The following is a 25,988-nucleotide window of genomic DNA, read 5'->3' as shown; positions in this document are numbered from 1 at the left end:
GCATTTTTGTATTATTTTTTTAGGAAACTATTGGTTGTAATGAATGAATATGAATGAATAAAAAATATATTTAACTGTGACTCTGGTGTCTATTTAAAAGGGGTAAATGATTCCTTTAAAATACTGACGAATGTTAGCTGGGAATGAAAAAGCTCCCTGGAAAAACTAGCCTTAGGTTTACTATAAATTATGCGGTTTTTGATTATTTGAATCAGTCTAGGGCCACAATAGATCTCAATCAGGCAGGTCGGATTGAAATAATCATGAAGTAAAATCCTGAAATTATAATATATGATGTCAATAGAAATGACCTCGCTGTATTTACACAGTCCCGTATGATCTAGCCGTTGGGATTCTAGGTTTTGAACCAGGCGGCCCGGGTTCGACTCCCGCTATGGGAACGGCACTTTTCATATCAAGTATCGACTAAATTAGTGTAATCGTGGGTTTACATTGAGCTGTAATAACGACTCATCGGCCACTGCGGGTCGCCATTGGACCACGAAAGAACAAATAACACCAGGGTCAGTGTTGGCCTTCGTTGCTGCCTCGGTAAATTACACTTTAGAAACTGGATCTCTTTAAAATGACTTGTATGTAGAGGTCACAACAACAGTTTTATTCCTTTGCACTGTTTTGTCAGTACACAGATACTTTTAATATCACAACCATTTTTTTAATGTTCTGGCTGGTCAAGGTGAAGTCAGTTTCACTTTATATTCGCGTAATATGTCACATTAAAAGTAAATAATAAACTCGGATGTCTAACAATGTAAGTGGACTGAAGCGCAGTAGATGCCTTCTGAACTGCAGTGAAAAGCACTCGTAGGCTCTTGAGGAGCACAGTAGGATATGGCTCCTTACTAAACTGTAATAATTCAATTATTCAAACCTCAACCTCAACCCGAAATGAAGTTAGTCAAACGAGACAGAACAAAGGGGAAAGAGCAGTTGTCTCCAGCGATGCTCAACAGTTATATGAGGTTGTTCCTGGGAGAGGAGGGCGCGTCGGGTTTCACATCCGGATGGGATCCGCTCGGTTCTGTGTCGAGGTCCCTCAGTCAAAGTCGGGAGTGTGCCGGACCGAGCCGCGCCTCCTCTGTGCTCACTGCGCCAGCTGAAGAGGCCCGACAGCTCCGCGTGCTGTCAGAGTCGTCACGATGAAGAGCGACCGGCAGGACGTGGCTTTCCACGCGCTCCTCTGGATCCACAGTAAGTCTCCGGGAGTCATTTGACTTTTGTCCCAGGTGCGTGTAGCTGCTGCAAAGTTAACGCACATTATAATAAAAACAATATATTTAAAAAAATAAAATATATATATATAGATATGCTGACAATAAGCCATCAATTTCTGCATCCGTTAAAGTGTATTGCATGCTTCATTAGTTTATTGGTGTTTTACATTTTACCCATTCATATTTCGTAAGTTTTTGGAAGTGTTGAGCTCATTTCAGAGTTTTAGAGAGTTCATTTGCTTTATGTGCAGATGTGTGGAGACACCTGTAATCCGTTTGTCTTGAGGCTGATATCAAAACCAGACTCGGCGCTGGTTTTCATGTGTCCACCTCAGATTCACACTCACACACACGGTGATGTGTCAGAGACTTGTTGGGTCAGTGTGTGAAGCATCAACACACTGTGAAAAAGTCATCAACGTCTCTGCATATAATGAATATGAGTGAGAATACTATACTTTCCACTATTGTTTTTGACAAAATCTTTTATTATAGCTGTAAATTGCCTAGTTTCTTAGTATTGATGTTGAATAATAACCTCCAACAAGGAGGCTATGTTTTCTCCCCTGTCCTTTTGTTGTATGGTTTGTTAGTTTTGTTTGTTTGGTGGTTTAATTTTTTGTTTGTTTGGATGGTTTGATGGTTTGGTTGATTGGTTTGGTTGGTTTGGTTTGTTAGTTTGGTTTGTTTGTTAGTTTGGTTTGTTTGTTAGTTTGGTTGGTTAGTTGGTTTGTCAGCAGAATTACTCTGTACAAATTTAAATTAAGGCAAACAACTGTACAAATTTAAATTAAAAACACACAGACGACTGTACAAATTAAAAAGAGATGCCAGTATCAGTGCAAAAAGCTACAATAAAAATATAATATGAGGTGTTTTGTTGCAGTGAGGTATATATTTTCAATGAGATGCCTTAAATATACAGCGGCTGTTACAGTTTAAGGTGCATATGTTAGTGGGGTGTATGTCCATCATGAGGTGGCTGAAGCACATAAAAACCTCATGTTTTTGGTGAGTGTCCAGTATAGGGGGGGGGTTCATGAACTGGGTGAGTAGGGTGGTGGAGGGTGCAGGGATGGGTGGGTGTTGAGGAGATGAACAAACATTGAGTGCCATTCTAATTGTGTTATTTAATAATCTTATTAACTGACTTCAGTAGTGGTGTAATCTGAATTTACACCCCCTTCCTTCTAACAGGAATAACACTTAACATGCTGTGGCTGACTGTCTGGATCTGTTCAAGTAATTATCCTGATCATTTTTTTTTCCAACTGTTTCTATTTCAGTCCCTGTGGCCTGCCTCTTCACTGCAGGTATGTTCCTCTTTGTGTGAAAGCAGTTGTAATTTATTTCTATGCATTTCTCTTCAAGGGTTTAATAAATGCTTAGTCGGCATCATCACCCTCTCCACTTTGTGTCCTTCAGTGTCAGCTCAGTCTGACAGCACCAGCAGTGTGGTGGTGGCAGGTTACAATGTGAGCGCCCCGGCCGGGTCCAAAGTGGTGCTGCAGTGTGTGAGCGGCCGCATGGTGTGGACCCGGGACAGGGTGAGGGACAGACAGAGGGTGGTCCACTGGGACCTGTACCGGGCCCACCCGGACTACGCCATGGAGAGGGTGGTGGACATGTTCTCCGCAGGAGACCAGAGGATTTACAACTCCTACAACCTGGGCAGGGTCGGCATCACTCCGACAGCCTTCAGGGATGGGAACTTCTCCCTGGTCATCAAAGGTCACTCTCACACACTCTCAGTGAGCGAATAATGAATTCAATGAAAATTTCCACCACAAAAGCTGAAGACAAGGAAAGATCAGCTTTGCTGTCATGATTTACTCTTCAGTGACTTTCCCAACGCTCAACTGAATTCATGCAATTTTGACAAATAAACTGTCAAAGGTGACAAAGAGTTCACTGTCATGTGTTGTCTAGACACTGCAAAAGTATAAAGCTTCTGCAAACAACACAAAACACACTGGTATGGTCTTTTAAGTGCATAGACAACAGTTATTTTACCCAACATTATCATTACGTTTTTATTTTTGTGTTTTTCTGCATGTGATGATAGATGTGACGATGAACGACAGAGGTCTGTACTCCTGTAACCTCCACCATCTCTCCTGTCACCTGTATGAGACGGTCAGAGTGCAACTCAACGTCACCAAATCACGTATGCATCACACTTGAACAACCATCAGCATCATCAACACACGGCAAACCGTAAAGCTGGCTCAAGTTTTGTCTATTTTCACCATGAAGGCCGAAAAGAGCAGCGCTTCTGGGACGGACAGAAGGCGGTGTATGTGGTGCTGCTCGGGAGCACTGTGGCGCTGCCGTGCATCAACCGACGTAACATATGGACGGACTGGAGCAACGAGGAGGAGGACCAGCAGGTAGATTTACGTTGGATTCAGAGGTTCCCATGAGTCGAAATGATATATCCCTGGAAAAATATAACTCCTTCCCTGCTTTGGCGGTCTCCAGGTGGTGCACTGGGACCGCCAGTCACCCGGGGTTCCCCATGACCGCGCCGACCGGCTGGTGGACCTGTACGCATCTGGGGAGCAGCGCAGCTATGGGCCGCTGTTCCTCCAGAGGAAGATGAACATCAGCAATCGGGCCTTCTCAGAGGGAGACTTCTCACTCACCATATCTGATCTGCAGGTGAGTACGAGTGTGTAAAAGAAAGGCAACTTCACACAGTCACAGATACACGGTCACAGGCCTGGTAGTTAAAATTGACTCCAAGTGTAAAGTGTACATTTCCCACAGGTTCCCCCATTCTCTTCATCTGTGTACCCACTGCACTTGATGCAGTGTTTCGAGAGTGTACATGTAGTGTACAGTACAGTGTTTCTCCAGAACACATGGAACTTTCATTAGTAATGTTGCTCTCGTTGAGTTCAAGCTTTATTGCTCCACAGGGAAATGAGGTTGGCAGCCTCAGTAAATTCAGCAATCACATGATTTTTTTTTTAAACAATAACAACAGCACCATAACAATACCAGACCTGCCAGTGCTTTCGTGCCATTTAAAGATTCACAGTCACATTTGAGGGAATCTCTTGGTTACCAGCTTTGTTTGATAGAGCTCATAAATCCACATTTAGGTTAAATACAGACTCTGGAGGCCCCGGGGCCTTTGACCACGCTGTGGAATGAAGCCTGTTTTCCAATAAAACTACAGGCAACAATCAGCTGACTGCCAGACCAGTTTTTTTATCGTGTTATGCTTGGAAATGTAAAGGTAGAATTAATTAGCTCTGACGTAACATCTGTCTCTGCAGAGAGAGTTGTTAGATAGTTTCTCAAGTTTTCTGCTACAAGTGTTTTCTAATGATTCCACTTGTGCAGACGAGTATCAATTCTGTGTTGTAAAAAGACCATGGGATTGTAATGTTTTAAACAAATGATAGATTTTGTTAAATTGTCATATGTCATATTTTCCTCAACTTAACAATTAAGTCTTGTTTCGTGGGGTGCCAACCCGGGGTGGAACTTTATCTACTACTTGCCTTTGTTCTGTGGTCATTTTTAGCCATGCAAGCAGTATCAGCATCGGCATGTCTAACGTTACTGGATTGATATGGAATTTTGATAATTAATCAATACTGACTGGTCATTCCCTGACTTTTTTATCTTGCGCTATAATTGGGTCAAATTTTTCGCTGACTTAATTAAACTGTAATAATCTCCCAAATTCTGTCCATCTATTTCAATTGAGGATAGAAGTCTGATAACTTCAGGAACATGATGAATTCAATCGCTCTGGTTTGGTTACCACTCTCTCCGTGTGCTTGAGTACAAGATGGATTTGAGTATTATGATCTATACTTACCTATACCTTGATCGGTGGTCACATAATTACTTTTGATTGTGACTACCTAGATGCAGGTGGTGGCTCAACTTACTCAATTCGCCTCTGCCAATAAAACCTCAGGCTAAACCAGGGGTTTCCCTACGTTCATGGCTGCTTGGCAGTCCCTGAAAAAATTGTGTCCACATTTATCATTGGTCATTTATTATTTATTGTTTTAATAATGGAAGACCATCCCAACATAACCTTTAATAACTTCAGTTTTTAAATAATAACTTTAATTGTCAAGGTTTAGGATTTAGTTGTGCCACTATGTTTATATTCACAAGCGGTGCCCGATAGTTCATCTGAAGGCACACGCACTGTACATTGCACTACTCTGCATACAGTATAATGTATCTGCATTCATCTCACAGGCCACAGACAGGGGGATGTATTCCTGCCACCTCCACCATCACTACTGTGGTCTACACGAGAGAAGAGAGTTCCAGGTCACAGTGGAGCCGCCAGTGATTCAGCCCACCCAGCCAGCCAAAGCCCTGCCTGCTGTGGACAAAGGTAATGCACAAACCCACACACACACACACACACACACACACAACATATACACAATCTCTCTTCCTGCTCATTGCGAGTGCCCTAGAGTAAAGGAGTGGATTTGAGCTATCAAGGAAAAAACACATCTGTTCTTTCCTTCACTATTTCCCTCTGTGGCATTTTATTTTGACCTCATTTATCCTTTCCGTGTTGGGTCGTGGCCTCAGACTCCCCAAAGAGTCACAGAGGAAGAGGGGGTGAGAGGAGCAGAGAAGAACCCCCCCCCATTAATTTTTTGAAGTTTTCTGTTTGTTTCATGAGAGATGTTTTTCTTGCACTGTCAGCCTGTCTAATGCCAGACCCCTGAACCCGCACACACTCCCTCGCGACCCAGTCCTCCAAACCTCACCCTTGTTGATTTTCAACCAAACGTTCTCTGCTATTTCATCATTCCGGCAATATTCAATGCACTTTTGTTTCTACTTCTCCTTTATGTCTCTATTTCTTTTACTTTCCAGGTTCTCCTCTCTCACTAGTTCAGTTCACACGTCTCAGCACTTTGCCCTGCAGGACATGTCTGTGTGGGCATATGAGGAAAGAGAAAAAGAATAGAGAGAGAGAGAGAGAGAGAGAGAGAAGGTGGGGTGGGGGGCAGTCGGTATGTGGGCATGCCAGCTATGTGTCTGTGTTTCCAGTCGGTAACTGGAGCAAAGCCGATAATGGCAGTTGAGAGACGTTTAGAAAGGAGAAATGACTGCGACAGAGCCCATCTGTGTGTGTGTGTGTGTGTGTGTGTGTGTGTGTGTGTGTGTGTGTGTATGTGACTTTGCCAAGAAGAACTATCTCATTTCAGTGGAATCTCTCGGATACAGTCTTTGGACCGAAGTCCAGCTCTGCCCACACAATTAATCCTTCACTCCCCGGTCTGTAATGAACAGTAGGCCGGCACCATGGGAATCGCACTCGTAAAGTAGCAAGATGCTCAAATTGATTTCACACCAGCACAGGAGTGAGTTTGTACAGTTTCCTCGTCCGCGCTCTCAGACATTAGAGAAAGCCTCTGCAGTGTCATGTCTTCTCCTCCGCTCTCTGACCGTCTGCTGCCCTGTTGACTTTGCTCTCTCCCGACATCCTGCAGGAGCTTTTCTCTCTTTCTTAACCCCACCTTCGCTTTTCCTCCGTCCTGCCTTCCCTCTGCTTTTCTTCCCTTTGAAGGTCCCACATTCTCAGGTTTGTTTGTTTTCATCCTTTTTCTTGCTCTGGCTCTTTTCCATCTCTTTCTTTGTGCCCCTTCCTCGTGAAGAAAAGAGGTATTTTTCCCTTCATGGCTTTTGCACAACAAAAGGAGGTGCGCTTCATCTGCACGGCAGCTGGCCGCACAGAGGGAAGGACAAACTGAGAGGTAGACGTAGACGCAGAGGAATGAGTTTTTTTGCGATAGAGAGATACACAAAGAGCAAAAGGAGTCTGTTGATGGAAAAGGGAATAAGAGGAGATTTAGGTCACCCCTCCCTCCTTCCCTCCCTCCATCAGAGTTATTTCTCGGGAGTAGTTTGGGCAGGGGGGAGGATGGGGCAGCCAGTCTAAACACAAAAACATATGTTCCCATCAGGGCAAGAATCAGGAGGAAATGACTTCAACTAAATAAAAGGATCAGAGGACTTGTAGTGTTCATAAACATGTTGTTGACATGTTTCGCCACCGACAAGCAGCTGTGACAGTGGTGGGAGCTTGTGTTTGGGACTGAAGGAAGAAGTCTTCTCCAGCTTCAGTTTGAGCTGCATGGCCTCTGGAGAAACATCTCACCATCCCCGTCCCTTTTCCCTGAGCTCTGCTCCTCTGTTCCCCCCTGCCCTGTCCTTCCTTCACTGCTCTTTCTCTCCTCACTTCTCTGTGTTTTGCTGCCAGGAAAAGTAAATCACCGCATGACTTTCTGTCTGGATCTCATTCTGGCACAAATATGTAGAGTCTGAGGTCCGCAGCTGCGTCTTGCCTTGCACATTTTTATTCTTTTTTTTTTTTTTTTAATGATGCAAAATGAAACCAGGCTTTCCCTCCCTCCCTCCCTCCCTCCCCAGCCTCTCAGCACTCAGCAGACACCGTCACCTTAAGCCGACCGGCTAATTATTTCACCCTGCCCTGCAAATGTGTTCAGTATTTTTTTCAAGTGCTGGGAAATTTCATCACATAGGGAAAAAAACAAAACACAAAACAGTTTGAAAGGTGTGAGAGATAACATGGCATCACACACACGCTTATCCATGTGCAACAGCAAACAGCCTTCACAGCCTCGTTCGCAGAATGAAAATCATTTTCTTCTGTAGAAATCTCTGCCTATGAGCAAGTGTTTGTGTCATCGCATGAGATATAGTCCACCACTGCACCCACAGTAAACACTGACCACCAAATACCCCAAAAATGAAGCATAGAGGAAATGAAATGCTGACTGTTGTGATCTCTGTGTTACTCAGACACCGCGAAGGCTGAATCACCGCGAGTCATCAATGTGATTCTGCCGGACCACAGGCACCACTTCCTGATGCCACTGGGCTACGTCCTCACGTCCTTCCTGCTCCTGGCATTCATCATCCTCATCATCATCCTCATCACACGCAGGCGTAGAATCAAAGGTGTGGACAGCGGTCCGACAATGGGTATTTGACTTTGAATGAAAGTCTCATCTGATCAAATTTTCTTGTGTTTTCAGAGTTTTATCCGGAGGCATCCGCGAGGTGAGTGCTTTTAACACCCAAACACACACGTAATCGCCGTCTTGCCCTCAAACACACACCCACGCGTCAGCTTCTCGCTGCGATAGGTCCAGCAGAAGTCACAGCAGCTCGGATGAGTTTGAGATGGACGTCTCTGGAGTCGGTGTGTGCAATGAGGAGGAGGAGGGACGATTGGGTGAGTTGGAGGACGTTAGCGGAGTGTGTAGTAAACACATGGTGGCTTTTGTCATGTGCATACTTTGACTTTCTCCTGTGTGACCATTAGACTACAAGAACAACCTGTTGAGAGAGAAGGTCCACGTGAACACTCAGCCTAAAGTCATTGATCTTGACAAAGGTGAAAACGCGCACATGCATAGTCGGCCGTCATGAATTATCTCACATCTGCATCCTCGCTGACCTCAGTTTGTCTTTGCCTCTTGCAGAGATGCAGAAATTTTCAAAGTGAGAGAGTGACAGAGTCACTGGCTGGTCCAGAGGCTGCGATCCAAACCATACACACTGTCCTCTGTCCCGGCAGCAGGGACACGGAGAAAGTGTCACCAAAAGTAAAACAAAAAAACAAAAAAAACAAAAAAACAAGAAAAATAAATAAAATTTCAAAAAGATTTGTCATCTTTTGTTGTATTGTCAAACTGAAAAGACTGGACCGGTAACCACTGTGCACGGCACCCTAGCGCCACCAACAGGAGAGTTTTGGCCTTGACTGTTAAGAGGAGAAATGTGTACGTAAGTTGAATAAAGTTGTGACTGAGTGAATATGAATTGTTCTTACTAGAGCTTCAATCATTATGCCTCATGTTAAAAAATAAACGTACTAATATTTTATTTTTCCTTTGCTCTTCGCTAACTGACCAAAGAAAAAGTGTATGTAAAAATGTTTTATTTTGATGTTCAGACTGTGTTTTTTTAAAAACATATGGTACAATGAATATGATAATATCAACGCTGATCTTTAACTGTAATGGGTTATTACACTTACCTGCTAAGAGGAGATGCCTCGCCTGTTTGTATGCAAATGACTTTTTGAGTATCACAAAGTAAATGTAATAAATTGTTATTTAAAGCAAAATATACTGTAGGTATCTTGGAACGTGTGGAGGGGATCAGTTGTGTGCAGCTGAGTTTGTGCTGTGATGAGGGCTGTCGCCAGGATTTTCAAAATGCTGAGTCTTAATATTTGAATGCAACCGCACCACATTAATTTAGTTTTGACATGCCACAAGCAAGTTAGTACAATTGTCTTCTTTCCTTTATTCATTTAACCATGTAATTATATGTTGTTTGTTGATTTAAAGGCTCACTTCACACTCAGAGTCCTGTGATGTTTGACAGTGATGTTGTATAAGATCGTTTAAATCCCCAGATGATGTTGTATATGACTTCATTGACCATAATCATGTTTACGGCATGTACAGTTAGACTTTTTTGTTCTCTGCCTTTTTTAAATGTATTGTGTTGAGCTTGCACCCTCGGATAACACTTATGTGCATAAAAGATTTTAAAACTTCATCTATTGTTAAATGATGGTGAGTACAACGACATCTATGGCTTATTTTTTTGTGCAAAAAACAATATAATAACACTGAGGTACATATTAGATCATAGTTCATTTATTCATTCCTTTGTGTCACAAACAAACAGTCCCTGAAATCAAGACAAATGGCTTCTTATACACTTTGTGAAGTTTGTGTTGTGTACATTTTCTATAAAATACATGGTTGGCTAATATACTTTGAATCTAAAAACGGTAGAAAACCCTGGTCTGTCCTGCTCTCCTGGACAAGTGTGTCAGAGGAAGCAGCTATGCAATCAGTCTGAGTGCACACGCACATGCGCACACACACATTCACGAGCTCACCTGCGACCCTGAATCGAACTACAAAGAGTAAGTCAATCCCTCTCTCGTTTACACAGACTCACAGTCTAAGGGGAAATTAATTCAGAACCAAGGATCGGGGGGAATCCGGGGCTATGCTGTGTCTGGTTACAATTCAAGGTAAGCTACAGGTACTGCAGGGCGATGAGCAGGGAGGATGCTGGGTAGAGAAAGAACCCGCTACAAGACCTTTGAAGTAACACGGGTGGATTTATGCTGTTGTACTAAAGTAAATTTGTAACTATCAACATGGTCGCTGTTGTTTGTGACTCAGAGTAACATAAAAAATGATGCTCTAAACAAGAGAAGAACAACTTCTGGAAAATAACAATTAACATACGAGATTCGAATCTGAACATTGTAAACAGAGAGCAACAAATGTGTCTTTGTCTTGGTGCCCATCAGGGGGAAAATAATCTACCATGTGTAATCCATGGCAAATTACTGTGTCACTGAAGGAGTTGATGTGGTACACGTATTGTACAACCTGCGCTCCTTGTCACTGCAGAGGAATCTGCCGTGTGTTCTGGTTCTCAAACTGGGCCAGCACTGTCTTTGTCTCGTCGCCCAGACGCAGCCGTCCAACGGACTGGGTGTGAGTACATAGTGCTCATGTTCAGCAACAGTACGACCCTCTTCCTATACCGGGCATCAAGCGGCTCATGGTGCCAAAGGACCTGATCAGTCTTGAATACAAACTAAACCCCAACAGGGGCTCTATGAAAACGAAAAAGGAGAGAAGCAAAAAATGTATGGTGCGATAAAGGCAGTCACAGTTTTGAAGGCCGACTTCGAGAAAATGCCAGTGAGAACGCCTTTCTCTCCTGGTCCGGTCCTCACGGCTCGGTCCAGCCTCCCATTACATTAACATAACAAGTTAAACTTCAACCTAAACAAAAATGGACCCACTCGTCAGAAAAGATGCATTGTGGGACTTTCTGGGTGAGTCTCTGGCAGGGCTGGTTGGCTTTGAAACCGGGTGGTTGTTTTGGGTTCCAGGTGTTTCAAGTGTCCACCACAGGTCCGATGGAGTCCTGCTGCGGACTGTCCAGAGGGGATGAGCTATCTGGGGCAGGTGGGTGAGGGTTGTGGGTGACCCCAGGTCCTGAACTGCAGGTCACACAACCCTGTGAAGAACAAAAACAGGTTCAAAGTGGTTTTGGGACAGTGAAATAGGAGTCATTTGTTTGTGGTGGGTGTGTGAAGATCCCCACCTGTGTATCAATCTCCTGTGGGATGGTGTGCTGTTGGATCCAGGGATGGACCTCAGCCAGCTCTTCTCTCTGCTCCTTATTGAACCAGGGCTGGAGGGGCTGAAGCACCCGGAGCTTCTCCCTATCCCCTGTCAGCACCTCCTTCTGGTCCCTGCAGAGCAAAGAGTTAGGACAAAGAGAATGAGTTAAAAATCTGCGGAATGGTACAAATAGAAAAAAAAGATCTTACATATATCATAACAACATATGACAAAGGTGGGATTGTCTCACACTTATGCAGCTTAAAACAACTTTAGAATCATTAGAGGTTCTGTTTTTAATGTTGGACTCATCACGTGCATCTTCGTTTGCAGAGAGCTTTTGACTGAGCTTGAAGCTCTGGAGGTCCAGACCGCAAGAACAGTAAAAGGCAGGTCTTGTTTTATTCAGTACATGCATAATATAATAAAGTAATGCTTTTAAAGCATATTTTCATTCAAAAAAGGAAAATATCTGAAAAAAGTAATATATCTTCGATCGTTTCTCCTGATATTCACTGTTTCAAGGGAAGGGGAAGAAAGTCTGCACTGCTCTGTATGGGTTGGCATCTTGAGGATTTTTCCTTTTCTGGTCACATTTTAATCCGCGATGCCAAAAGCAGCTGTTGTCCAACAGCTGTCAAAGGTTTTAACACGACTGTTTTTTGTTTTTTTTTGTTTATCAAAAGTAGAATGGAAACAGCAAACCGTGTCCGTGTGTACCTGGTGTGGATCTGGTACGTCATCATGACTCGCTCAGGTGTGTGCTGGATCATGCTCCACAGCGAGCTCTCCACTCCAGTCTCAAAGCCTTGTTGGTGCTCGGGTGGTGCCTCCTGGCTCTTTCGGGCTTTGCGTGACGTGTCTGACGAATCATTGCTGGCAAAGTATTTCCTGCTGTTGCTGCTGCCTGTAACCCATCAATATATCAGTCACTGTCCTCAGAGGTTACACAATATTCGTTGCCACTAGATGTCGCACCAGAATCTTGGACCAAAAGTCAAGCCTGTGCACGTACATTTGCTCATTTCACTCAGCTAAAAAAGGACAAAAAGGTAACGTTGCAGTTTTATTGTACATTTGTGATGACAAAAAAACAAAAAATGTCTAATAACATTTCACAATAACGAGGATTGTGCTAATATTTTATGTGTTAAACAGACAAGATCATTACAACAGTAACAAATATGAATGAGCTTCATGATGGTGTTCCGTTTGTTTTTTTGTTTTTTTACCTGTGTGAGAGGTTGAGGTTCCATTGGAGAAAGTTCCAGATCCAGAACCAGATCCTGATCCCAACGAGCCTCCAGACTCCCCTGATCCAGATCCTGAGGTGTTGGAGCCGGTCCCTGACCTGGCGTCCTCCTGCAGCAGCAGGTCAAGCAGCTCACTGGATGTAGAATGGGCATCATGGTTCCCAGACTCACTGGGTGCATCACCCTGAGGAAGGGGAAGGGTAGAAACTAGGTCAGAACTAAATCAGAATCTGGTACTTTGCACTGTACATCCACAAACATTGTATTTGCTATGCATGGAAATCCACCGACTGACAGAATGATAGGATGTATCTCTTTCAAACTTGTAAGAAAGTAGGCATGCTGAAGTGAAGATTGACGGACAGCACCTGACTCACCTCGTTAGCATGTTTTTCGTGGAGGCTCTCGGCGAGGTTGTGCCCGGTGCTGCTCTGCCCTTCGCTTGGCTTGGGTAGCTCCTCCTGCAGCAAGTTAAGCTGCAGGGGAGAACTCGAGCGAGAGCTGGAGAATAAAGCCCCAGGACCAGCTGCCTCCTCCTCCTCTCCAACAGAGGAGCTGGGTCTGGGAGAGCAAAGCAAGGGGCCGGGGGAGGACAGAGTGTGGGGGACAGGCTGGGCTTGGAACTGAGGCTGCGGGAAGGGGATACAGCCAGGGGTAAAGCCTGTCATGGTGATGGGCGCCTGGGGCAGCATGGAGGTACCAGGCAGTGGGTACATGGACGGGTAATCCGCAGTGAAAGTTGGGTAGTTGGGCAAGATGACGGCCATGACCGGAGTCATGTAAGGGTTGATGCTTTGGGCTGGAGCTATAGGCTGCATTGTGTGAAGGTTCTGCATATTCTGCATGTTCTGAATGGGCTCCATCTGTATTGGCTGCATGGCTGACAGACTCTGAGTAGAATGCATGATGTTGAAGTTGTGGCCGAGCTGGGTTTGGTCTGAAGGCCGCAGCACTACAGGAGTCGCTCCGGGGAACTGTTGTAGTCCGGTTGGTTTCTCTGGGCCAGGCTGAGTTGCCATCATAGGGAAAAATGACGTCTGGAGTGGGGATGTTTGGCTGAAGGGTGCCCCCATTTGGGGCTGAGAGGACTCTGAAGAGGGCCAGGAAGAGACAGGGACACAGCGAGGAGGGCCAGGTGGGGAGGCATAGCTGTCTGAGGAACCCTGGGGTTTGGCGCGCTTATATCTGGGCTTTCCTCTGCGAGAGTTGTTCCGACCACCGCCACTCAATGGACGTAGGTAATCACCTACGATGAGATGGACACAAATCTAAGCATGCATTCACTACATCAGATGGCATTTTAAAAACATTACTACACTTGCTGCCTGTTATTTCAACAAGTAAACACATACCTGGGTGGTGGGAGTGAGCCATTGAGCTGTTGTCCAGCTGCAGGTAGGAGCTGTAGGGGCTCTGGCAGATCCGATTGCGGAAGCGATCAACATACTCTTGCTCCTCCTTCTGGGTATGAGCTGACAGCACCTCCTTGGTGAGACCTAAAAACCTTCGCTCCTCTGTGGCGGGGCTCCAGGCTGGACGGACAGGGGTTGGAGTGGGATCAGCAGGCTCACTGCCCATTGGTGCGTCCTCAGGTGCTGTGGCCTCTGTGGGAGAACATCGAGGATAAATACATTTTAAGTTTAGAGGCCTTTCCTGGCTACTCTCAAACTCCTAGCAGCGAGTGGTTCAAAGCTTTTCAAAATCAATATTTAACTCCCTTGGGCAATTTGTGTAGATGTGAGATCCACAAAAGAGTGTAACGTTTTATGTACCTGACTCAGGCTGTGGCACGTGCACGATGGTGCTGCTGTATGAACACTGGCTGGTGACCGAGACCACGCTCATGGCCTTGTTGGACATTGTGATGTCTGTCAGAGGTGCACCCACTACAGCTGCAGCCGTAGGGCCAACTGACTGCTCACTGTCCAACACCACCACTGGAAACACAAGAAAGACAATGAGCTGTAAAATGCAGAATGTGGATTCTACAGGGAATATTATAGGAGTCTACTCAAATTAAAACAGAAGTCACGTCCTGCGTGTGTTTTATACCATCTGAGTTGGCCTGAGCTGGGTCTGCGGCTCGTGCTGGCTTGTCGTCTTCCGAGGTTAAGGATGAGGAAGAAGAGGTGGCCAGCGAACGAGATTCACTCTTACGCTTAAGCGCTGGACCCGTGCAGCTCTCCAAATATCTGCAACACACAAACACATGAACACAGTGGAAGGAATTACGGGGTTTTGTCATATAATAAACTGAAATGATGCAAGAGTAGTTACCACCACACACCTGATGATGTTGTCCACACAGTTGATTTGCTGATAGGAGGGAATGTGTGTTCGCTTCCTGCTTTCTTCATGATCTCTGACCTCAGGGTTTGAGGCTGTGGGAGGCAGACGTGCTGGGGGAATAAAGGGATGTTTTAGGTAATAATAAAATTAAATTTTAAAGTATAAAGTGTATTGATATGAGTGGGACTGTATTACCTGTGGCAGGTTTGCCAAGAAGAGACATTTTGTGGCTGGAATTGAGATAAGCCTGCTGACCCCAACTCTTCACTCTGTCCACATCAGCATAGATCTGCTGCAGAGTCATCTGCGAGAATACACACACAACGTAACGGTCCGATTAATCTTGGCAACACCAAATGCTTTACCATTGGATCCTTGGTCACTGTGATGTCTCACCGGTTCCCGATGTGAGTCCTCCCATAGGTTTCCATTGCTGTCACTTGAAGAAGCTACACTGATGTAATGCTCATGAGATCCGTTACTTCCCAGACTGCCGTAACCGCTGGAGCCATTGTTGTGGACCGGCTGCGGAGCAGAGACAAAGCCGTGAGGAAACTGTCATATACACAAACACACAACTAAAGTAAAACAACGCAGAAAAGATCACTCTGTGAGGCTGGGTTTAAAAGACATTTGAATGGGAGGTAGAGGTCTTCACGAGTCCAACTCTAAGACCCAAGACCCAACCCAGGACCCGTCCCGGTTCAGAATCCATGTTTCCTATGGATAACTCGGTCCTGTGTCGGTTTAACATTATGAGTAATACTCAAGTGGATCCGAGAAAACCCAGCTGTGATAGACGGTGCTGATCGTGATGGTCAGCTGTGTGCGTGTACGTGTACTGTAACTTACAACATTGTAATAACATTAGAACAAGGACGCTACACAGGCTATATTTCTTAACAACTCAGCAAGGAAATTAACAATGCTAGTGTGAACAGCCATGGCAAAATAAAAGCAACTAGCGACCATGACAAGTGGGTATGTACTGTATCTATGTACAGTATATTTGTGTTTGTATTAGAAAGGAGGGTCAGTCGATTGACATGCATGGGGTCGATGTCTGCATGTTAAAATTTAGGGATGTCCCGATCTGATCTCAACAATCGGTATCGGGGCCGATCAAGGCAGCTGTGGAGCTTCACTCTAGACCCAAACACGTGACTATGTCGTTTGTATAGTTTCAAAACTCGCGCACGTACAAACTACACAGGCCCATAATACGAGAGAGCAGATCAACACTGCGAGAGTAAAACATACTCGTGAGGGGGGATTTCTACTCTGCACACGCAGAAGGATATCTGCCAGCGTAGCAGCATACTAGCGAGTGAGCAATTTCTGCTCCGTGCTCACGGGGCTGAACCCCTCCCTCCCCTACGCGCTCGCAACTGCTCATTGTACTCAGCACTGTCAGACGCACTCGCCCGACAAGTTGAGTTTTAGAACTTTGGAGGCGGGATCAGTGACTGATGCTCCCCTCTGTGGATTGGTCACTTCTCTCCAGTCCACAGCCTATCACCGATCTTCTAACCTCCCTCTTGGGGCAGTGTCATCAAGGATGTGTCGGGGAAATATCAAGAGTTGGAGAAAAGAGAGTTACATTGATTCATCCACTTCTATAATGCCCTTACACATGTAAATAGAGCATAAACAACACATATGATAGGCTTTTCGTGTGGACAGGAGCGGTATATATGATATAAGTTTACAATTGGTAAAGGAAAATATAGACTCAACGTCCACACTCATACTTTTTCCGTCTTCATCCAGTTGAACGTTTTTGCTCATAATCAGAAATAATCTCCGACCAGACTAACACACCTGAAAATGCATATCAAGACTGTTCACCTACACTGGCCTGGGGTATGCCAGTGTTAACAGGGAGCAGATTGCCTTCTCTGTATTATGTGCCTTAGTTGCAAAATACTTTAAAATGACAAACAGCACTAGTAAGTATAGTAGTATCATTGGCTCTTTACTTGAGCCAATGATGGGGTGTTAGAAATACTGCATTCACCTCTGGCAGTTGAGTGGTGACTAAGACCGAAACAGGAAGAAACAGGGGTGTCTCCATTTCTGCCCGTTCACAGTCAAGCACAACCCCGGAGTTTTCAAACTAAAACGGGGCAAACTGCATTTCTTTAAGTCTCCGTTTTAGGGGCTACAAAGTTAATCATAATGTGAATTAATCTAATACTAAATTTTTTTACTTTTAGCAAAGAAATAATCACCTGCAGGAAAAGCTTATAGATCTTTGTTTGCAGATCTTTTATTTCCTCATAAGTGACTGGAAAATCCTCCTTAGTCCGAGCAGCAAACACATCCTCATTCAGCGGACTCCTACAGACAAAGACAAAAGCACAGTGATGTCATCTTTGTTGTGATGTGATTTATTTACATAGGTTTCTTAGCAATAACAATGCTGCTAAAGGGTGGGGGGGGGGGGGCTGTTGTTCCTTACGTCCTGACTTTATGCCGTCCGATGATAAAGGCCACCTTGCGGCTCCATGGGTTGATGAAGCTGGACCAGCTGGTGTCCAAGGTGATGTAGTCTCCACTCTGACAGCGCAGACGCACCGGAGAGTGCTCGAATGGCGGCTGGCCAGCATGCTTCAACACTGCACATGGCATCAAGAGTTCAAGTGAAAAATAAGAGAGTGATGAAGATGTTGTAGTGACTTAATGACTGATCAGTCCATATAACAACCCTGAGTGAAACCTTGGATGGATTCTAATTCTGGGTGCAACAAAAATTAGAAATGTCATAATCCAAAAACATTTTTACCTCCATTATCTTGAACACGTACCTTTCCGGTGCATAGACAGCATGAGGGGCCGGTCCTCTGGATGGATGGAAGTCAGCAACGACGTGCTAATCAGATCCTGAGGAAGGTATCCAAGCAACGGCACAGCCCTGTGGATAATAACCATGACATTATTTTCATCAACACGCTGCCATTTTACAGCGCAACATAAACTCATGTTATGCACATTTTGTGTGTGTGTATTGACCTATCATCTACTTCCAGAAACACACAGCCAGGGGAGTGTGTGGTGGTGAAGATGCGCTTGTCCATGGGGATCCGAGGTGCTACATGAATGACAAATACAGACGTCAGTGTCTATTTCAGAGGGACGGTGGGGAAGTACATGATGAGAACATAGCATTGTTAAACAGTTATGTGAATCAAGTTAAAATTTTTAATTTGTTTAAAACATTCGCAGAAACATCTGGGCTGGGCATGGATAAACATAAAATAGGATAGATATCTTCTATTCAGAAAGAGTTAAATGCACCACAGCAGAAGTGCAAACAAATACACACCAAAAATTCAGCCAATAATACAATGCTAACAAGTCACCTCGCAAGGCTGTTGCGTTCAGTTTTTGACGGTAATAAATGTACCTTCATATCCAGAGGTTATGCGTTCAGCCAGCGCCAGGGAGCACGGGTGCTCCTCCTCCCCACTTGCTCCTGTTCCCTGCACCTTCAGCAGGTAAGGTGTGATCCGGAATGGGTTGTAACGCATCTCTCCCTCACGGTCCTTCCCACCCCTACGATAAACACTTGAGTTTCAATTTCCTTTGTGATCACAGGTGAAAATAAGCCTTTAAACTTTTAAATGAAGACAAACATTATTAGAAGATTTAAAGGAAACAAAGTGAAGTAAACAAATGTTGACTGTTTTCATATCAATCCATCTCAAGACCTGTCTTATGAAAAACAGTAATCTGTCTACGCTACGATAATACAACATTGACATTTTCTTCTTTATCAGTAATCTATAACTCAAAACAAAGCCCCATGGTGATGTCAGGATATATGAGGAGCTTTTACAAGTGACCTTCAGCTGATCCATTGGTAAAGACTGGTAACTGCAAAGCATTTCCAACACTGTTCTGCAAGAATGTGTGGAATTCATATCCTCTGTGCACATCCAAGAAAGAGTCTGGTATTGTGGAATCACTGATTCGTGGCTTGTATTCCTGAGGAACATCCCTTAATTGATATAAGATACTGACCTGATTCTGCAGAAAAACGACTTGACCTGTGCACAGTCAAACAGAACCCCTGCTGTAGAGACAAACCAGAGAAAAGTGTTATTTCCCTGTTAAAATACACAAATTCATGCAAAAACTAGAAAATCACTGTTATTAAGTTTTATATATATATAGACACTCATGACTCATGACTTAAAATTGTATAAAATGTGGTAAAAACACACCTGTGTGCGAGTTGCTCCAGGGTGGGAGGTGCGGCTGAGCCGTGTGCGCATAGAAGACATTCACATCTTTGTGGAAGAGCAGCTCCACGAACTTGGCCGACTCCAGGAACTTCCGTTTGCAGCACAGGATGCTGGGAGCCTGCTCCGACGCGTACAGCACGCGGCCACTCGACAGGGAGAAAACCACCACGAAGGAGTCCTACACACAGACAGGGGGACGTACGCACGCACATGTAGAAAAACACACACAAGCGAGCCGAGTCACACACACACAAAAGCAGTAAACACTCACACATGCCCAGGCATGAGCCAAAAATAAACGTATGTGTGCATGCATGTATGCAAGTGTGATGTAGCCTTGAATAAAAATATGATTCAAGTACAGCTGACAGCAAACCCCCTACAGGTAATGTCTTGTTTTGTGTTTTCTGTGATAGCGTATTATTCAATTAAGGCAAGAAAGCAAAGTAACATTAGATTCTCTCTGAGAGTGTGTACCGTGTTTTTAAGAGTGTGTTCAGAGGTGACTCTTTCCAACTCTTCCAGGGAGCAAACGGTGGAGTCTCTCCTCTCATCCTGGCCATTTCTCATCAGCAGTTTGTAGTATTCACTATTGGCTGCAGAGAAGAAGACACAAATCACCATATGATGCCAGGCTTGGTAAAGAAAGTGTTCTAACCTCACTTTTATATCAAAGAAAAAAAGAAAGAAAAAAAGGTTTCTCAGGCTACATCCATAGTGCTACGTTTTTCGCATTAAAAGTGAAACAATCTCTGTCCAGACCAGTGTTTTAGCTCTGTGTCAGTATTAATCCCTGTCTATACTAACACACCTGCAAATGTATATCACATACGTAAATAGAGAGCAGATTGCCTACTCTGCAGTTGGTTACCTGGTTATAGAAAATACTAGCGATAAGCAACAATGGTGAAAAGTAAGAGCAGAGATTTATTTTCCTGGAGAGATGACACGGTGGAACTGACAGTAAGTGTTTACAACGTTTTACCTTCATCGCTGGTAGGCGAGTAGTGACTGATAAGGACCAATGAGGAAGTGAATGCGGGGGACTGCGTCATCGTTTCCAAGCGTCTCAGCTTTTGCCCGTCCATACAACAACGCAGCCCCAGAGTTTATAACTAAAACGGGGCGAGCAATGTCTCCAAACTTCGTAGTCGTGTGGACGACAGGCGTAAACATAGCATTTTAAAACTAGAACGTATTATTGTGGGTGTAGCCTAAGAATCACAAATGTTTCCGGTTGTCTAGCTGTTTAGCCACTTTACCTTGCACTTGTTTGACACAGTTGAGTGCATAATGTAAGGCCTCCACAGTGCTGGCTTTGCTGCGACTGCGTTTGGCTGACGGAAGCCTCTTCTTCATCTCAGCCACAGTGATCATCATGTCTTTGTGGGCCTGCCCTCTGCAACCATCTGCATGATTGCTGCTACATAGTCAAAGACGCCATAACAAAGAACACATTGAAGTCACAAGGTCACAGAAGACAACATAGTAGATTTGGTGCTCATTAAACACAGAGTGGTTTTTGATGGGTTTTATTTAACACAAAAGCTATATAATCTATATTTGAAGTTGTTTAGACAAGAAGGCCACCGTGCTTTCATCACATTCCAGTGTGGTATAAAACTCAATTTATGAAGACTTGCTTAATCATTTGAGACTTTTTTGGACCGTTTCATTTTATGGGTAAAATTTTTGTCAATATTACGCAAACACTGCATGGGAGTTATAAAAAAAATGACTTTTTTTGTTCAATGTTTTCTAACATCTGCTGCCAAATGGCATCACATTCATGAAAACAGGCAGACAAAAGAGGAATTGTGAATTTATGCAATTCTGGCTGTGGGCTTTAACGTATATTATTGAGATTTGGAAGAGCAAAGACAAATGATAAAATTACAAACCAAACCATTTCTCAGTCTCAATCTCGGTTTACAAAGTGTCCTCCTATCTCAACTTTGACCTCGCTACTTGTCGTAGCCATATGCACTCTGTTTTCCCAGGCAACATTATAGACTTGCTTTTATTTTTTTTTACCTCAAAAATTTGTGGTTACTTGTCACTAAACTTTCGACTTGATAATTCTTTGATACTCCATGATTTATTTCTGTTGGCTGTTTTTGTTGGCTTTTTTTTTAGCTATAACTTGTGTTTTTTTGAGGCCAGACATACAAACAAAATCCAAATGTAGGTTGACAATTCTATGCAAGCCACTGCTGATAGGCTGTGGTGCATTTTAAAATGTGTTTTAAGATGTGACAGCAACTTCTGGTCACTGTGGTATGACTTGAACATATGTCGAACATTCAGGGCAGACGCAGTCAGACAAATACCTCTTGGTAGAAACTGAGGTGGATCCAGTGGCGCTCCCTGGGCTGTCATTGGCCGAGGAAGAGAGGTCATTCGAACCACTAGTCATCTCCTCATCTTCCTGCCCCACTTCTCCACCTGACACTCGGCTCTCCTCTCCCCTGAGGCCCCCCGACTGTTCCCCTCCGCCCTGCTGCCCTGACACCACCCTCTCTTCTCTTCCACCTTCACCTGTGGCTGACGATAATGCAGGCTCTTCCCCATCTGGGCCATTGCCACCCCCAGGCATCTCCACACTTTGGTCACACATCAATAGAAATTTGTCCAGTTATAGTGATCAGTAAGGGTCTTCATATGTTCAACAGAGGGAATGAGGTCCATGTGGTGACAATAATGAGTCCTCATTCAATCGTAGACGAATGTTGGCTGCAAGGGTCTGCCTTAAGTTCTGTAAGACAGAGGGAAATAAAGGGAGATGATAGGAATCAGTATCAGTACAGTTTGCAGGATTTAATTCACAGCAAGGACAAACTCGAAGCTCCTGTGGTAATAGCACTGTCATCCATCTTTTCTGAGTTGAAAATGTAAGGCTGTTGTTTTGTTCAAAATAGCAGTGTCCAGAGTGTGATTTTAAGGAACTGGATATTATAAACCTAGTCTGGTTGAAATCTGTTTTGGAGTTTTTGCATATTCCTGCTAACTAACTAACTAAACAAATGAACCAATAAAGAAAGTAACTAGAAGGGCAGAGAGTGCATACCTCCGCCAAGGCTAACACTTTATCTCGCTATGTTTAAAAAAAAGTGAAAAAATATTCCTGATCACCTCCAAAATTGATGGGGCTCTTCCGTAGGTCATGCCCCAACCCTCCACAAAATTTCATTGAAATCAGCTTCTGAGTTTTTTCGTTATCATTTTGCTAACTAACAGACACAGAAAAACAAATGAAAATGAAAACATAACCTATTTTTGCAGGGGTAATAATGATAAACCGCATATGTGGTAAAAGCTCCACAGACAGATAAAGCAAAACAAAACCTTATGAAAGGTACATTTCCCCAGGACAGGACACAGATGTAAGGTCAGAGAAAGGTGAGATAAGGACACTGAGATAAGGTATTATTTACTCTCTTACATCCACTTCCTTTTGCCAGCCTTTTTTCAGCATTCTTAATAGCCGTGATAAACAAACTCAAACTGCAGCTACCACTACATGCATGTGGGAGTGAGACAAGACACTGACAAGAGAAACAAACTGATACAGATAGAGGGAGATAGAACGACATACAAATAGGAGTCAATAAAAATGCTGTTCGCCAGGCCAGCATGGCATGATTACATAACCATCTTGCTCAATTCAAAGCATTTAACCTATCCTTCCATTACTTTAGACATTATACCAATATAACACACATACACAAATGCATGATTACTTATTTGTAAAGCACATTAACAGACCACATTAAGGTCAAGGTGCTGAGACAGTTCAGTGATGTGTCCTTTTCTCCCCCATTTCTCGGAGGAGAAAAGGGTGAGTTTGAGTTCTTGTTCAAAGTGCACATGGCAGTAAAGAAAGGGTTTGATCCAAATTGGTGACTGGAAAACATTTTCACTCCTGAATGGATTGACAATCATATTAATCTGAATAATCTAAATTATCATTGTCTTTTCTCACACATCAGTACCAAAACTCAAGTAAAACTGGCCCAAATGTATAATAAGCCCAAGATGAGTAACACAAACAGCGTTTTTTTTTTATTTCTATAAAATTTTAGATTAAAAGGCTGGTTTGTAAATTTGTTTACAAATGCTATTTATTTGTCAAAAAAACACTACTAAATGGGGCCTTAAACAAAAACAAGAGGGATAGGGAAAATGAGGTGACAAATGTGAACTAATTTTGTTCAGGTTGAGCAAACAGAATTGTGTGAGACTACATAAGACCATATTACTTTCCTGAAAGTCAATCAATGATAATGATAATATTGAATTTTCATCCAGCCCTACTGGGCTTGTGGTAAAATAAGACACCACAGACCAAATACAAACGTGCAAGAAACCAAATGGCACGTCTCTCTTATCAAACCTGAGGTTACACTAAATACTTGGTCAGTACCACGTTGCTATGGCAATATTTCCTATTGTGGCAAATAGGCTTGGTATAAATAGTGGTAAAAGACCAATACTATCAGCCGGCACTATCTGCAGTCAACTCAACTGAAATGTGTCTCATAAACATCCTCTCTATCTCCAAGTTTTTCCAAAAATATTCGTTGATTACTTTAATTACTTTTTTTTTTGACAGGGTCAACTGTCGATCTTCTCAGATGCACTATAGTCTCGTGTTTTGATCCGTTTGTTCCTGCTGACCCATGCCTACACAGATACACATCACCAGTACACACAAGATTACTGCACGTGTAAGTAAAACCCCCTTTACAGGATATACATCAGCACGCCCACAACCTTTGGTTGTGAAATCACAATGTCGTAGAGTGACACTCACACAGTGACAACATGTAAATGTGGTATATATACACATTAAGGTAAATTATTTAGTGGAGGAAACACTTCAGAAGATCTGGGTTAAAAGGGCTGACTGAAGTCTAACAAGTGAAATATTTATGGGGCTGAGGAGTACAGTGACCTTGTGCGTAGTGCTGTTTATAGGTCGCCTAAAACACCAAGATGATCACTACAAATCATTTAAACGCACAGAAACTACGCGGTATACGAAGGATTGTTTAAGGTCAACGCGGATGGCTGATTTTACCTGCGTCCGTCCACTGGGAATAGAAGAGCATTGCAGACTTCAAAACAACCAACCACAGCCCACTCAAAACAAAGCTGACCCCCATTGGACGGTTCACTTCCCCTTCCCCACGTGAACCCAGTGAACTCACCCACCCCGGTCCCCGACCACACGGCGGGGCTTTACGCAGGGGCCGCTGCTCCTCCGCCGCCATCCCGACACCGAATCATGGCATTCATGCGCGAGCTGCCGCACACATCTGTCCGGCTCCGAACCGCATTTGGTGACAACAGTACAGCGGAGGTGTAAAGTGTGACAGCGATCAATACATCCCGGCTCTGACATGACAGCGAGGCCAGGGGCGGATGTGAGAGTTTCACATATCACTGCACTTGTGATGAATGCGCTGTAAATAACAACACCAGCGGCGGTGTGTTATCAACTCGGGAGCCGGAGCATCACCGGCGATCTGCAGCTCGCGGACGCACGACGGACACGTCTGTTAGCTAACACGGGAGCCACGCGCGGGACCGAGCACTCATTTACACCAGAGTCACGCTTTGCCGCTTGAAGGTGTAAAGCACCGAGAAACTACACAATATATACTCACAACTAGCAATGACAAAAAAAAAAAACGACACAACGATTCAATTTCATTTGTTTACATCCGCTGTTCTCTCTGGTTGGTGTCGTGGGCGAGGTTAGCTAGCTGGACTGCATAGTCGAACCTGTAACGACACCTGTTCTGGAGAAATATTTACCTTTTTCGACAACACGTTCGATTCAGCTTCAACATCCAAACAGAAAAATAAATATTTTCGTCAGGTCATACTAGAAGGAAAATCTATATTTCAAATGACGTCCCAGTCACGTAGCCTGACCGTCATCCTTCTCGGGGCGCTTGACACATTTGTGCAACGTGAGGCCGGCGCTGCACAGCCCCGCCCACCCCGCGGTGATTGGACAGGTGGAAATTATCATATGTCGTGTGATTGGACGGTCCGCCGGTGGGCGCGTCTGAACGTCGCGGTCTGTCAGTGGCTCGGTGGCGGTTCACGTGGATCTCCACGTTACACAACAGATCAACAACCCGGAGCACACCTCCCTGCTGCCGAATGAACTGAGACGGATACAGGAGAGTGATGAGAGTTGATCGATCAACGATAATCAATCATCCATTAAGTCGTTGTTGTTTTTCTCCCAAAACTTCACTAGTTTGAGCTTTTTAAATGTGACTATTTGCTGGCATTGTGTGATAGTTAACGGTCCAGTCTGTAAGGGGATCTCCTGGCAGATGTGGAAACTATGTCCTAACTATTGTCTTATTTTACATCAACAGAAAGGGTGTTTTCACACCAGAGAATCCAGACCTGATCTGAACCAAGTTTTTAAGGATTTGTTAATGTGTATATATTGGATCCTAGTTGTTTTATTTTCACAATACAATTTTGCTAGCACACAAAAAATTTGCATAACCTACCTGTGACATACCTGCATACAGTCATCATCACCTGTTTGCTGCCTCACCCTGTACTCGACATTGATTGGTTCATAGGCAGACATGTGTCTGATGCGGGAATGAATAATCAGATTAAATTTGTACCACAGTGTTATTATTGTAATGACTTTTCATTTCGTAGTTGGACCAAATTACAGTTAAATACTTTGTCTCCTCCTCTTGCCATGTGCTACAGAGGCTTCTATTGTTA

General features: G+C 44.0%; 2 protein-coding genes across 2 annotated transcripts; one reads left to right on the top strand and one right to left on the bottom strand.

Annotated features, from left to right (window-relative positions):
• The first annotated feature begins 1,038 nt into the window (after positions 1–1,038).
• Positions 1,039–9,830, top strand: LOC118308839 (matrix remodeling-associated protein 8). Its single transcript, XM_035630259.2, has 12 exons — positions 1,039–1,212; positions 2,522–2,548; positions 2,661–2,966; positions 3,301–3,402; positions 3,492–3,625; positions 3,717–3,896; positions 5,466–5,607; positions 8,058–8,216; positions 8,294–8,318; positions 8,405–8,493; positions 8,584–8,655; positions 8,744–9,830. The coding sequence occupies exons 1-12, from the start codon at positions 1,161–1,163 to the stop codon at positions 8,764–8,766; spliced, it is 1,311 nt and encodes a 436-aa protein (XP_035486152.1). The 5' UTR covers positions 1,039–1,160; the 3' UTR covers positions 8,767–9,830.
• A 79-nt stretch (positions 9,831–9,909) lies between these two features.
• On the bottom strand, positions 9,910–25,211 carry per3 (period circadian clock 3). Its single transcript, XM_035630258.2, has 22 exons — positions 25,041–25,211; positions 21,551–21,975; positions 20,483–20,643; positions 19,698–19,816; positions 19,200–19,398; positions 18,997–19,048; positions 18,380–18,528; positions 17,986–18,064; positions 17,781–17,887; positions 17,435–17,591; positions 17,205–17,313; positions 15,370–15,498; positions 15,169–15,277; positions 14,972–15,083; positions 14,737–14,876; positions 14,457–14,621; positions 14,037–14,288; positions 13,062–13,930; positions 12,664–12,868; positions 12,152–12,338; positions 11,412–11,562; positions 9,910–11,324 (listed from the first exon to the last, which is right to left on the bottom strand). Exons 2-22 carry the CDS (start codon positions 21,835–21,837, stop codon positions 11,202–11,204), a joined length of 3,861 nt encoding a protein of 1,286 aa, XP_035486151.2. The 5' UTR covers positions 21,838–21,975; positions 25,041–25,211; the 3' UTR covers positions 9,910–11,201.
• Between the last annotated feature and the right edge of the window lie 777 nt (positions 25,212–25,988).

This window comes from Scophthalmus maximus, chromosome 6, assembly GCF_022379125.1.
Source record: "Scophthalmus maximus strain ysfricsl-2021 chromosome 6, ASM2237912v1, whole genome shotgun sequence".
Lineage (NCBI taxonomy): Eukaryota > Metazoa > Chordata > Actinopteri > Pleuronectiformes > Scophthalmidae > Scophthalmus > Scophthalmus maximus.
This window is presented reverse-complemented; position numbering and strand designations above follow the sequence as displayed.

Bases quoted from the DNA above. Each gene is read 5' to 3' on its own strand.
- LOC118308839 (XM_035630259.2), top strand. From the start codon at position 1,161: ATGAAGAGCGACCGGCAGGACGTGGCTTTCCACGCGCTCCTCTGGATC. The intron at 3,626-3,716 runs GTAGATTTACGT...GGCGGTCTCCAG, and splicing joins ACGAGGAGGAGGACCAGCAG to GTGGTGCACTGGGACCGCCA. The intron at 8,217-8,293 runs GTGTGGACAGCG...TTGTGTTTTCAG, and splicing joins ACGCAGGCGTAGAATCAAAG to AGTTTTATCCGGAGGCATCC.
- per3 (XM_035630258.2), bottom strand. From the start codon at position 21,837: ATGTGTGACCAAAGTGTGGAGATGCCTGGGGGTGGCAATGGCCCAGAT. The intron at 17,888-17,985 runs GTCAATACACAC...TATTATCCACAG, and splicing joins TTTCTGGAAGTAGATGATAG to GGCTGTGCCGTTGCTTGGAT. The intron at 15,499-17,204 runs GTGATTATTTCT...TCTGCTCCGCAG, and splicing joins TCTATAAGCTTTTCCTGCAG to CCGGTCCACAACAATGGCTC.